The sequence below is a fragment of the Ictalurus furcatus genome, chromosome 1 (genome assembly GCF_023375685.1).
Source record: "Ictalurus furcatus strain D&B chromosome 1, Billie_1.0, whole genome shotgun sequence".
Taxonomy (NCBI): domain Eukaryota; kingdom Metazoa; phylum Chordata; class Actinopteri; order Siluriformes; family Ictaluridae; genus Ictalurus; species Ictalurus furcatus.
The window spans coordinates 15,090,803-15,105,523 of NC_071255.1; the positions used below are offsets into that span (position 1 = coordinate 15,090,803).

At 39.8% G+C, this 14,721-nt stretch overlaps 1 protein-coding gene across 1 annotated transcript; it reads right to left on the reverse strand.

Moving 5' to 3' along the window:
- Positions 1-6,818: 6,818 nt before the first annotated feature.
- LOC128620774 (gonadotropin-releasing hormone II receptor-like) lies at positions 6,819-10,650 on the reverse strand. The gene is made up of 3 exons (XM_053646447.1): positions 10,123-10,650; positions 8,350-8,551; positions 6,819-7,216 (listed from the first exon to the last, which is right to left on the reverse strand). The coding sequence occupies exons 1-3, from the start codon at positions 10,648-10,650 to the stop codon at positions 6,819-6,821; spliced, it is 1,128 nt and encodes a 375-aa protein (XP_053502422.1).
- Positions 10,651-14,721: the final 4,071 nt, after the last annotated feature.

A 14,721-nucleotide genomic window follows, 5' to 3' on the forward strand; every position in this document is an offset into this window, starting at 1 on the left:
GCTAGTTGGTTTTAAAGAAGTGCATTAGCTAGCTACATGAGTTACCTAGGATTGAGCAGAGGTGAAGTAGAGATGAGTTGATTTTGTTTCAATTTGGAGAAATGTTTCACTTGTCAATACCCGATAGTGGCTGATCGCTAAGACTGATATACTGGTTAAGAGTTTCATTTATTTTTTTGTCTTGCCTAGATAGGTGCAGCATTGGGTGATATTCTGTATTACTAGCAATGAACTCCTCAAGTTTTTTTTTTTTAGATGTTTTATCAGGTTATGTATATATTTCCTGCTGTTGATATTTTCACAGAGTAGAGTTTGCAGTCTGCTTTGCTTTGATTGCCATCAATAATCGTGAAAAACAGTCCAGATCGGTATCGTTTTGCACAGCAACGCACACTAGGCTTATGTCACATAATAGCATAGTATTGGATGTTAGTATTGGAGCATTTTTACAAGTATGAGTAGGAGTATTGGACAGATACTTGATAGCAGTATCAGCATCCCTACCCTCAAGTGCTCATTTGTATGAATTTAATTTAGCTCTTAGAGACTAAGATATAAGCCCCAGGTAGACCTATGCATAGAGTTATAGAGCTGAAAACTGAGTTATGGAAGTGCAAAAGGCCATTTATTTTCACCACAAAGAATTGAATTATTATCAGTAACGTAGAATATACAGTGGTATATGGTTCTGTGCTACTCACAATCCTAAGCAAAGCCCAGCAGTCACAGTTTCACTATTCTAGATGGTGTAGCTTTTTTTTGTTTAGGTTTGTTTAAGTATAGGTTTAAAAAATTACTTTAAATCAGGCCATTTGGTTGAGTGCACTGTGTCTGAAGGAGAATATTTTTCAGTACGAAAGACAAAACATACAGGGTTGAGGTGAGTTTCTACTGGATAGGTAGCTAATTATTAATGTGAAATGTTAATCAACATCTCACAGTGCACATTATAAAATAAGATCTACCAATAATATTTTGTATGATTTTAGACAATATATATACATGGCTCAGCCATAACATTAAAACCACGGACAGGTGATGCGAATAATATTGATTATCTCGTTACAGTGGCACCTGTCGAGGGGTGAGATATATTAGGCAGCAAGTGAACAGTCAGTTCTCAAAATTTATGTATTTCTAAGCAGGAAAAATAGGAAAGCGTAAGGATCTGAGTAACTTTGACAACGGCCAAATTGTGATGTCTAGACGACTGGGTCTGAGCATCTCTTGTGGGGAGTTCCTACCAAAACTGCTCCAAGCAAGGACAACCTGCGACAGGGTCATGGGCTCCCAAGGCTCACTGATGCGCATGGGGTAGCAAAGGATAATCTGTCTGGTCTGATCCCACAGAAAAGCTTCTGTAGAACAAATTGCTGAAAAAGTTAATGCTGGCTGTGAGAGAAAGATGTTAGAACACACAGTGCATCACAGGGTGTATGGGGCTGTGTAGCCAAAGGCTGGTCAGTGTGCCCATGCTGACCCCTGTCCACCACTGAAAGCTCCTACAATGTGCATGTGAACACCAGAACTGGACCATGGAGCAATGGAAGAAGGTGGCCTTGAAACTTACAGGACTTAAAGGATCAGCTGCTAATTTCTTGGGCCCAGACACCACAGCACACCTTCAGAGGTCTTGTGAAGTCCATGCTTCCATGTTATGGCTGGCTGATATATATATATATATATATATATATATATATATACACACACACACACAAACACAGCAGATACACTGTACACCAAACACCAAAAAAAATCCCTGTGCTATTTTAGTGGTTTTCAGACCATAAAACACAATAGTGACATTTTTGCCAAGAAAACACAGAGGAAAAAAAAAATCAGAAATGTGTACATTTTATTAACCACACAAACACATTATGTCTTCACAATCTCAATGAAAAATACAAAACTGTTATTCTGCATAAGAAAACACACTCACAACTCATTGCAGTAGGCACATCTAAGTCCTGTATGGCCTAAGAAAAACACACATGGCCCCTGTCAGTAATTTCATTGTTTTACATGTTGAGACATTTTGCTAAATGAACAACAGTCAGGAACACTGGAATAATAGTCACAGAACCACCATCGGTGTGCTAGTCACTGTCAACAACAGAGATTCACTCGAATCAATGTTTTAAAGAATGAATGCAGAATTGTCCAAAAGCCAAATGTAATTAGTTCCATAAGGTGAACAATCTGTATTACACTTAGGAAACAAAATTGGAAGGATGAACTATTGGTAAGGGTAAAATCTTTGCCAGTGTATATTTGTGATAAAATATGATGCTACATTACAAGTTAATTATAATATATGACCACATTGCATGCTGAAGAACTATTACAGCTGTACTGAGACTGAAGTGAACCATACGCATCAGTTTCAGACATCAGACTATGAGGAAAGCATCCTCTCAGAATGTTCTGGCTTGGCTACCTGCTTACAAATCAATCAATCAATTAATCAACCAATCAGAGGTAAAGCTTCAGTCAATACCAGAAGGAAAATGGTAAATGAGGATTTATAATATCCTCTTCAGGCCAATAAACCGTTTAATAGCCAAAAAGCCTAATGTGGCTCCTCCAGATAGCCTCTGGGTTGCCTTCCTCTAATTATATATTGACTGCACCCAGAGTACTTAAGAAGAAGAAAATTCCTTTAGCACTCCCCCGGTCCAGTAATGCTACAAAAAGAAGCCAAAGGCAGATTTTCATTAAGAATTAACAGTTTAAATGAGTAGTGAAAATCAACATTTTTTTACAATGCAAAGATATGCAAGGCAGATCCATTTGCACACACGGTGGTTCATATACAGCCTGAGAATCCCAGTTGGTTTAGTTTTATATGGATACTGAATAATTCATGATCTGGGAGCATAATTAGCCTGAAGGAGCCAAATTCAGAAGGATGAGCTTTAGATTATACACACAGTGGCCCGTATTCATCAAGGTTGTGTAGAATTGAGTGCAGATTTGAGCGTCTAAGATGGAGATGTCTGGAAGATTTGTGACAAAAGTGTATTTTGCCTTTACATACAGTATGGATTTGCAGAAGATGGTAGCATTTTGGGGTCTCGAGTCTCCATATCTACAATCAGACACCACCTACATCCATCCATCCATTTTCTATATCGCTTATCCTACAGGGTCATGGAAACCTGGCGCCTATCCCAGGGAGCATCGGGCACAAGGCGGGTACACACTGGACAGGGTGCCAACCCATTGCAGGGCACAATCACATACACATAACACACCCATTCATACACTACGGACACTTTGGAAATGCCAATCAGCCTACGATGCATGTCTTTATACTGGGGGAGGAAACCGGAGTACCCGGAGGAAACCCCCGCAGCACGGGGAGAACATGCAAACTCCACATACACAGAGCTGCATACACAGCAGGAATCGTGCTAACATGCTAACCACTAAGCCACCGTGTGCCCGATACCACCTACATGCTAATTGGAATGAAATGGTCTTCAATCTAACCTCATACTGTACATGAGCACATGGGGTATAGAGCTTTCTGGCAACAAATACTAAGGAAGGTTTTTCGGGGGAAAAGAAGGATGGTTATACAGAAATGAACCTAATCCCCACTGTTAATTATGGTGGAGGATCTGTGATGTGATGCTGTGGTGCTTTGTCCCTCCAAAGACCCTGTGAACATTGTTAGGATACAGGACATCACAGACTCTGTGAAGTACCACGAGATTTTTCAACCCATTTTCTCCCAAAGGTCATTTGCTAATTGCCAACCACTTGCTAGTTCTCTCGCATCAGCAGGGCTTAACACATGTTTCATCCAAGACACTCAGAGGAAAGCGTTTACAGACCTCTTCTGCGTAAACAAGCTTTTCAGGTTGTTACAATGTTATGCTCATTTTTACACTCACTGAGACCAGGCATAAATACAGACAACCACGGCCATGCCCAACTTTGATGAACGAGGGCCAATTTTTTTTAAACCATGATTTAAAACAGCAACAGTTTAATAGATGTATTGAATTTAGACTACTGGTCTATGCATCAGATCTGATCAGGACAGCATTTTTCATTTGCTCAGAAAACAGGGGAGATGACATGCAGTAATTGCTTTTCTTTTGGCCACACCATCCAGAAATCTTCATCACACCAGCAAAATGGACTTGAAGTGTTGCCATGGCAGCTAGCAGGACCCTGGGGACCTTTCTACAGAGGCAGACCCCGTGTATGTGTGTTCTGTAGGGTGTGTTTGAGAGTGTATGTGTGAGCTCAAGGAAGAACGTGGAAGACGTTCTGGTGATATCTCAATCTTAAAAGATGCCGACTTGCTTTTATAGACTCACTGACATCCCTGCTTTATTATGTACAGGAACATTTGTTGCGCGTGTTAGCTCACAGTAGGAATTAATCCTGACACAATCCCTGCTTTAACCATCCACGCAAAAGGGAAAATTCCATTAAGACTCAAGCCTGAAAATTAGTTTAATTATTTCAGATAAGCTATTCAGTAATTTCACACAGGACTATACAGTTTCCCATGACATTTCCCATTATTATAAACAACTGATATCTTGTTTGTATGTGTAGTATGTACATATAAAACGTACTGATTATGTTATGTAAGCAGGTTTGGTAACTAAGCTGAATCTCTCATTACTGAGTCTGTGGGCAATACTGAGTTTAGGAGGTAAACTAATGCAGGAGATTTCACTGCATTCTCATCTCTCTTACCTTTAAATAATTTTGATCCTATCGTCACTGACAACAAAATAATAATATCTTGTATAAACTCACATCCAGAGCAGAGAAATGATTGCCTGCCAGGTGTGCATTAATTACTTATACCTCTAAAATACATACTGTGACAGTTTAGACTAGGTCTGTAGCATGATCCGCTCTTGCCTGTCTGCATTCATGGCAGCTAAATGAAAATGATATTGGATTTAATTTGTTTCGAGAGTGCAAACTGTAGACAACGTGAAGCAGCAGAGTTTTAGAGCTTTTTTCGAGAAGCCGGAGAGACACTGCATTACCACATCACTCTCAATGTGGCAGTGAAAAAGTCTCCTCTATTGGTCCTGATATTCAAGGTATAACATCTTAGCAGAAATACCAAAGAATATGCTCTGCCTTTTTCACCATTAAAATTCAACATTGATGAAGACTAATTTTAATTTAATTTTGTTTCGCTGGCTGATTAACCTGAGCTCCCTGCAAGCAAGAGTGCTTTATAAAGAAGCCTGTATACCAGTAGCCAGTATACAGTCAATGTCGATTAAAGCCTGGGCTTATTAATCTTCATTACAAGTTTTTGTTTTATTTCATGGGGCATATGGTGGCTTAGTGGTTAGCATGTTTCCTCGCACTTCCGGTATAGGCGGGTCGATTCCCACCTCCACCCTGTGTGTGTCGAATTTGCATGTTCTTCATGTGCTTCCGGGGGTTTCCTCTGGGTACACCGGTTTCCTCCCCCAGACCAAAGACATGCTGACTGGCATCTCTAAACTGTTCGTGGTATGTGAATGTGTGTGATTGTGTCCTACGATGTGCTGGCACCCCATCCAGGGTGTCCCCTGCCTTGTGTCCCAAGTTCCTTGGGATAGGCTCCAGGCTCCCTGTGACCCTGTGTAGGATAAGCAGTACAGAAAATGGATGGAGGTTTTATTTCATATTTGTCCTCACCTTTTACATTATCAAATAACTACTGTTGCATTTGGAAATAATAATAATAATAATAATAATAATAATAATAACAGACTTGGTGGAGGAAACCCACAAGCCTTCATCTTGTCTTTTATTCTGTAATATCAGGAAACTTTGGGGTTGTTCTCTCTTACTTAATTTAGCACAAGTGTTAGTCAATATCCCATAATAGACAAACTGAGATGGGAGAAAATTGTGTGCGTACAACTCCTCTTCCTCAGATTATTATTCAGTTGTCTTTAATGTGCACACTGGGTGACAAAGCAAGCACTGAGCCTATGTACAGCAGTGACCAGAGCCCATTACAGTAATCTGCAGTGAACGCAGCTCTGTTGATTAGACCCAAGTGCTATTGCTGAATTTATTTAAGACATATTAACACTTATAAACATCTCTCTCTTTCTCATACTGCATACATTGATCCGGAATTCAAACATACCAAACTCACAACTCACAAAGCATTAATAAGCGGACTTGTGACTCACTGAAGACCATGCAGTTTATGCGTGACTTGTACAAGGTCTCCATTTAATTCTGTGCTAAGCCAGTTTCAGTGTGGAACAATGTGAAATCAGATTCCTTTTCAATTTCAAAATGAGTTAAAGCCTGCAGTCTGACGAGGCAGAGTGCCGTTCTGGCTTTAAACACACTTTTAACACACTTAATCAGTCACTGTGGTCTCTGTGAAGGCCATGCAAGGTTATTAAACTTAATTATGTAACTATGAAATGGTGTAAGATTTGTTCTTTAAAGAGTAGCACAGAGACTCAGACTTGCAGCAAGAAATGTCACTCACTGCAGTTGTAAAAATGTAAACTATTGCTAAAGTTCAAAGTACCAGCTGTGCACCTGGCAGCATCACAGAAATCAGTGGCAACGCTAATGTATTTGCTGCAATGCATGTCTTATAAGAGTAATTCATCCAACAACAGTATTTATGTTCTGACATTATAGAGTTTTACATTACATTACATTTCTAAATAAAAACATTGCTTCCCTTGTAATCCACCCTCGGTGAACTTTCTTATATATTTCAAGGTATGCATGTCTGCTTGCGGGTGTGTATATATATATATATATATATATATATATATATATATATATATATATATATATGCACACACACATTACCTCTCAGTCCCTTTCACACTGGCAGGATCGGACTCCTGCTCTGCGCTGTGATGCCCCTGTCGAGTGGAGAGTCGTTCCAGAGAGCGAGGAGAGTCGCTGGTTGATCGGCAGCCCCAGCAACGTGCAAGGTCAGCACGGAAAGAGGGAGTGTACAGGCCGTAGATTACTGGGTCACAGCAGGTATTCAGGTTACCAAAGACAAAGAGCACGTGGTGGACATACTCTGGAGTGACCTTCAGCATCTCTGGCTGGAACCAGTACCAAATCCCCAACAGGTAATATGGAGTCCAACAGACTATGAATGACAGGACGATGATTATGGTCATCTTCAGCGTCTTCATTCTTGCTTTAGGGATCATATCTGTTCGGCTGCGCCGGAGACATGACTCCCCCGCTGCACAGAGGAAGCAGATTGCATCAGCTGAAATACTTTATATGGAACCTAGAATGGGAATAACTTGAATTCTGCATTAAAATTGGATTAAATTGTATTAAATATTAATAGATGCTAGAGTCACATAGGACTTCTCTTATAAAGTTAAATCATGATGGCCTCTGATCTGGAAAAATGCACTGCATTATGCAATATTAATGTGCCTACTTTACAGTCCTAGATGCAGGCTTAACTATGTGACAATAACTGCTCCTTCAGCAGGTTTAAGTGTGTGTCGCAAAAGAGTATGCAAGTGCATGGAACATACTGACACATCATGTAACGGAAGAGAACACTGCTGCCTAGTTATGAACACAGTCACTGTAAACAAACTCATCGTAACATTTCAGCTTTTCTTCATTCATTATTCCTTTATACTATATCATTTAATTTCCCTTGATTTATTTTCCCATATTTCAGTTCTAAAATGCGAGTTACACTCGTCTGCCATGTTTGCAGGTTGAAATCTCCTCCTCCCTCGCACAAGGAGGGCAATATTAGCTGAAAAAGTGTCCACGGATCCACACCAGAATATCTACTGGAAATATTAAACCATCCAGGTACCTTTGGGATGCTAATTTCAACATACTGCAATTTGTAGTATGTAATTCTAATCTCCGGTACTATTTAGGACGGATAGTACGCGAATTGGGACGCAGCATTTGTCTTTATCTGCATCAGAGAGATTAGCTTTATCCCTCGATTTATGCAATTTCAAAATGCTTGAGAACGACAGATACATACATACATTAGGTTTTATTCCATTTATCATATATTTAGTTTAACATGGTAAATGTAGAGTAGACTGACTGGTCTGTGGATAGCCGTTGACACAGTGTGCTACTGATTTAAAAATGGATGCAAAACTCTGAGGATTGTGCAAGCATGTGCAGAACAAAGAATTGTTGCACTGAGCTGTACTATCACTAAGTTCACTCCACCAAGCCTTGCATTGAGCTACATTAGCAGAATGCTAAGTTACCAATAAATCTACTACCTACAAAGAGCTGACTGGATACCCAGGATGGTGAAAAAGAAATTAATGGTTGCTGCTGTCTGAGGTAGTTAGTTCAGTATAAAATTACTGCAGTTACCTTTATTTTTGTGCTCCTGTCTGCTGATCTCGACAAGGATGCGGGTGTAACAGCAGCTCATGACTAGCAGTGGGATAACGTAGAGCGTGACAAAGTGGAACATGTTGTAGACCGTCTCCTGCCATCGCTCGTGGAAACTCCCGTGTGTCACACATTGAGTGAAATCCACTTTTTCAGCTTTGACTGCTCTGAAGATAAATAACTGAAGAAGAGGCAAACTTTTGAGGTTCAGTATAGAAAAATGTCACATTTTTCAACAATCCACCAAACCAACCAATATAGATGTCATTTAAAATGCTTTCATATGTTATTATCCCATGGCATATTTTAATCTGGACACAACATATCTTGACACACACACCACTGTGATGATGCATAGAAGCCTGCATTTTTATTCAGTCCATTTATTTCCTGCTTTGTATATAAAGTGTACTTTATCGGGTGGAGATCATGGATCTCTCCGTGTTGATCATGGATATACTGTCAAGTATTTTGCATTTCTTTTCATATTGTGCTTTGGGTACACAGACGTTTGATGTCATATAAATGCCAAAATTCACACTGATGATAAGCATACTATTATTAGCCTTTATACCACAGTGCTGTCCATTTATTCTTCATAATCTTCAGTAGTTCACCTGTTTATAGCTGTTATAGCAAAAGAGATAGTAGGAACTTACTTGGACCTTGCACAACATTTAGTGTAACTTTAAACAGATTTATTTTTTTTAATTATGATGTGTTGTTCTTTAATAAATAAAAAGTTGTTGGCGATTTTTATCATATAAGATGAGTAAAGATGTATTCCTATAAACCTGTTTATAGTTACATTTAATGTTGTGCAAGGTTTGTGGCATGCCTCAGTAATATGTGTGCTTTGAGCCCTCTTAATTACTACTGCATTTTTCATACCATGACCCCCACATGACCCTCTGAGCCAATGTTTTGGGCAGAAAAAAGCCAAAGCAATTATGGCTGAAAAAGCCTTATTCATGGCTTCAGTTTATACCTGATATATACAAATTGCACAGGGCGTACAGCAATGAGCTCAATGTGTGTGTCAGTCTGGAAAGGATCTGTCAGAGGGCTTGCAGGTGGATTGAATCTCATCCTCTTCAACTTGGTGGTGAAAATATGCCATAATACATTCAGTAAGCAACATAATGTTAGGGTGGAAATGTCACCCACAGCAGATTCTAACTCACTATGTAAGACACAGCATATGTAAAAATAGATATGTACTTATGCATGTGGGAGGATGAGCTACTTATTCAAGGCAATTGTTCGAGGTCTTCAGTACATTAGTTTATAAAAGAAGCTTCATAGGTCTCTACTGTACACAGTTCTTTGATCTGTTAAATAATGGTTGTCCTGAACTCTATGGAAGCAGCAGTATTCAGATTGGGTTTACTTCATACCACATTAATGAAAGACCACATAAAAATTCACTGGAAGTTGTCATCAAATATGGATTCACCCTCTTCCTTATTTCCCCAATTTAGATAACCGTTTATCTTTATCAATTAGGTAAACTGTTTGAATGAGTGAATTAGCAAAATATTCACTTTAACTAATTAAACTACTCAATATCTGCAATTAATCCAATATCACAGAGGCCTTAATGGGCCATTTGAGCAGTGACTTTGGGTCAAAGAACCAAGAAAAATTACACTATTAACATAGTGCACAGTGCATGCTTGTGCATCTATGAGGAAAATAGCACTACATAGTTTCACCTTCTTTTTTTTTTATGTGGGAGGTGCTGTAGCCCACCTGTGGGGAGGCGAGGAGCAAGCTGAGGCTCCATGCAAACACTAGCATTCTCTTGTTGCGCCGATGTGCATTAATGGTGTCGAGAGGGTTCAGGATGGCATGCTGTCGGTCCAGACTGATCACCACCAGGATAAATGCAGAGGCCTGCATGGCAAACAACTTAAGGAAGCTAAGCAACTTGCAAAGACCATCACCACCATGCCACTGCACCGTCACATTCCACACCATGTCCAGTGGCATCATGATGAACGTCATCATAAGATCTGCGGCAGCCAGGCTCGTAATGAGGGGCCGCAGGTGGGAGGCCAGGCGTCGTCCCCGTCCGTGGCACACGCTGATGAGAAGTGCCAGGTTACTGACTGCAGCAAACAGGAAGAGCACCAGTGTGGCACCAACTCGGAACTGTGCCGCCCGTGTGAATGTGGGAGCTTCCCAATCAGCCAGCGGGGGGGAGAGAGAAGAGTTTGAGACATTCTGCAGAGAGATGTCCAGCTCTGAGGGCGAAAAGAGAGAGTTGTTCCTCGGCATCCAGTTATCCAGAATCCACAACCTCTAAAGAAAAACAGCAGGTCATTACATTGTTCTATATTTTGTACAGAAAAGAAAACTGGTTTGAACACTGCAAGAGCTGACATCTTAGCAAGTGAAAATATATTGAATATAGTCAAATGTATCTAGTATTTTCTATTAAAAGATTACAATAAAACAAATACAAGTTTATTAAACCTATTTTGAGACATTGTTTACTCATTTTAAGCTTTCCATTTTCTTATTCTATTAGCAAATCATTTTGCTTCTTTCTAGAAAAAATCCTTTTTCTCATCTCATCTGCCAATAGAACAAGAATATTTCAAGATTAAGATTAGTACAAAAAAGTCTAGAAATAGGTTTTATAATCTTATATTTGGTTTATGGTAATCTTATCATAGGAAATACTAGATAGATTTGACAACATTCAAGATATTATCACTTGCTAAGATGCCATTTTTTGCAGTGAAAGAGGTCTGAAGGCTGCGATGTTGTCATTCCAGTGTGTTTGCACCAACAGATTCACACCAATGCTCACCTCCAGAACTTAATGACATCACTGGAGCAGATGAGACAGAGGTTTAAATGTCAAAAGTCAGGTGACCTTGACATTCACTAGCTAGTTTGCTAGTTTTACCTAGTATTTTCTTCACTACATACAGTATCTCACAAAAGCGAGTACACCCCTCACATTTTTGTAAATATTTGATTATATCTTTTCATGTGACAACACTGAAGAAATGACACTTTGCTACAATGTAAAGTAGTGAGTGTACAGCTTGTGTAACAGTGTAAATTTGCTGTCCCCTCAAAATAACTCAACACACAGACATTAATGTCAAACCGCTGGCAACAAAAGTGAGTACACCCCTAAGTGAAAATGTCCAAATTGGGCCCAATTAGCCATTTTCCCTGACTGGTGTCATATGACTTGTTATGTTACAAGGTCTCAGGTGTGAATGGGGAGCAGGTGTGTTAAATTTGGTGTCATCGCTCTCACACTCCCTCATACTGGTCACTGGAAGTTCAACATGGCACCTCATGGCAAAGAACTCTCTGAGGATCTGAAAAAAAGAATTGTTGCTCTACATAAAGATGGCCTAGGCTATAATAAGATTGCCAAGACCCTGACACTGAGCTGCAGCACGGTGGCCAAGACCATACAGCGGTTTAACAGGACAGGTTCCACTCAGAACAGGCCTCGCCATGGTCGACCAAAGAAGTTGAGTGCACGTGCTCAGCGTCATATCCAGAGGTTGTCTTTGGGAAACAGACGTATGAGTGCTGCCAGCATTGCTGCAGAGGTTGAAGGGGTGGGGGGTCAGCCTGTCAGTGCTCAGACCATATGCCGAACACTGCATCAAATTGGTCTGCATGGTTGTCGTCCCAGAAGGAAGCCTCTTCTAAAGATGATGCACAAGAAAGCCCGCAAACAGTTTGCTGAAGACAAGCAGACTAAGGACATGGATTACTGGAACCATGTCCTGTGGTCTGATGAGACCAAGATAAACTTATTTGTTTCAGATGGTGTCGAGCGTGTGTGGCGGCAACCAGGTGAGGAGTACAAAGACAAGTGTGTCTTGCCTACAGTTAAGCATGGTGGTGAGAGTGTCATGGTCTGGGGCTGCATGAGTGCTGCCAGCACTGGGGAGCTACAGTTCATTGAGGGAACCATGAATGACAACATGTACTGTGACATACTGAAGCAGTGCATGATCAGTATGCAGTATTCCAGCATGATAACGATCCCAAACACACCTCCAAGACGACCACTGCCTTGCTAAAGAAGCTGAAGGTGATGGACTGGCCAAGCATGTCTCCAGGCCTAAACCCTATTGAGCATCTGTGGGGCATCCTCAAACGGAAGGTGGAGGAGCACAAGGTGTCTAACATCCACCAGCTCCGTGATGTCGTCATGGAGGAGTGGAAGAGGACTCCAGTGGCAACCTGTGAAGCTCTGGAGAACTCCATGCCCAAGAGGGTTAAGGCAGTACTGGAAAATAATGGTGGCCACACAAAATATTGACACTTTGGGCCCAATTTGGACATTTTCACTTAGGGGTGTACTCACTTTTGTTGCCAGCGGTTTAGACATTATTGGCTGTGTGTTGAGTTATTTTGAGGGGACAGCAAATTTACACTGTTACACAAGCTGTACACTCACTACTTTACATTGTAGCAAAGTGTCATTTATTCAGTGTTGTCACATGAAAAGATATAATCAAATATTTACAAAAATGTGAGGGGTGTACTCACTTTTGTGAGATACTGTAGCCTATCCAAGCTTTAATTGGCCTTAACTCCACAAGACATAATTGTAAACAAACACTTAAACTACGCTATCAGCATGTGCAGTACATGGGGAATGTGGTTGCTAACTGAAAACAGCATAATTCTGAACCATTACTGCTACTTTATTAAGCTGTGCCAAAAAAGACAGCAATTTATTAGATAATATAGACCGCCCATAAAGTTTGATTTGGTTTGAGGCCATTTATCTTTCTTCGAAATTTTTCACTCACACTGTCAGTAGGGAAATGGCAGCCCCAGTAAGAGCTGGATTAAAAAACATTTTCAACACAATCCTCTGGGAATGCCTTCAAAAACATGACAGAATGTATTTAAGGCATGTCTGGAGAATCGCCATGTTTGTATAAGAAAAATATTCACAGCAGAAAGGTTTTTTTTTAAGGTATTTAATGCTTAATTTTTTTAGTCATTATCACAAATCAAATGTGCTTTTCTCCAAATATACATTGCTTTAGTTTTTAATTTTTCATTCTAACCAGACAAAGAAAATACTGCTTCATTAAAAATCTAGGAACCCCTAACCCTCTCATCTAACTGCTTTAATATTCCCAGCAGCACAGCAGAAAGCGCAGACATGAATCAAATTTGCCACTGAAAGCAGATGAGACTCACAGCTCCAGAGAAAATGAGTAATGAGTAAATTATTTGGCAACTGTAAAGCTATTTTTAGATGCACCTCTAAAGGGCAATTGAAGTATCAGTTTCTTTCTGTATACAATGGGGTGGTCGCTTCAACAGCATGTATAGCACCACATGTGAATGAGAATGCGGTGTACCTTTAAAACTCATGTGTATATATCTTGATATTGCACTTTTACATTGTCCATACCTCTGGAAAATAAAATGTTTCTATTCAATACATATTTGCTTATGTGTGTATAAGGGTGTAAAAATGTCAGCGTGAATACATTTAGCACTAGCTAAGCTGTAGTTGGACAGTGATAGAGCGTATTGCCTTCAATTGCCTGAATTCGGTCTTTACTGTATTGCTAACAAGCCTGAAGTGCACAGAGAACACCAGATGCTCAAATAGTAATGCTAGAAGAATTTATTACATGTAAGTGATCCTGTCGTTTGATGCAGAGATTTGCTGCAAAATGGGAGTAAAGAACTCGCATTCTCACTCAGTATATAATACGTGTGGCAATGGATCTCCACCAGGACTACTGAAATATGCACTACTGAAATCTACAAGAGAGCTGAAACATTTTGGTTGATGTTGTCTTGAAAGTATGATGCCCAAATACTGTCAAATGATCTGGAAAGATCATGGAACTGCTTGCATATGTCCTTGTTGAAAATCACTCTGCTGAATTCATTACCTTCAATCTATTTCTGCATGTACACAAAGCTGCAAAAATAAATTTAAAAAATAAAAATGAAAGGATCAATGGCCTCCAAATCCACACTACTCGGACATGTACTGTAACTTGACAAATTTACTTAGAAAGAACATTGTGTAATTGAACAGATAATACTGAACTTTATTTTACTGCAGTACTGGGTCTCTAAACGATTACAGAGGTTCATTCACATTGTAGAATACATAATCTTCTTTGAGACATTGATTTAATCAATCAGAAAATAGACAGCAAATCAATCCATCTTATTTATAGAAATGCTTTAAACAATAGTGCACTGGTTTGACCTCTCAGTGCATTTTAAAGGTCAGCCAAAATGGAATTATAATTAAAACCTAAACTACATATAATAAATATTACTTAAGGGCAGTATGTCTGGCATGCATCAACACTGTAGTGC

Coding starts and splice junctions, on each gene's coding strand:
- LOC128620774 (XM_053646447.1), bottom strand. CDS start 10,650: ATGCCGAGGAACAACTCTCTCTTTTCGCCCTCAGAGCTGGACATCTCT. Junction 8,552..10,122: donor TGCTCCTCGCCTCCCCACAG/GTGGGCTACAGC, acceptor CCTCTTCTTCAG/TTATTTATCTTCAGAGCAGT. Junction 7,217..8,349: donor ACAGGAGCACAAAAATAAAG/GTAACTGCAGTA, acceptor TCCTCTGTGCAG/CGGGGGAGTCATGTCTCCGG.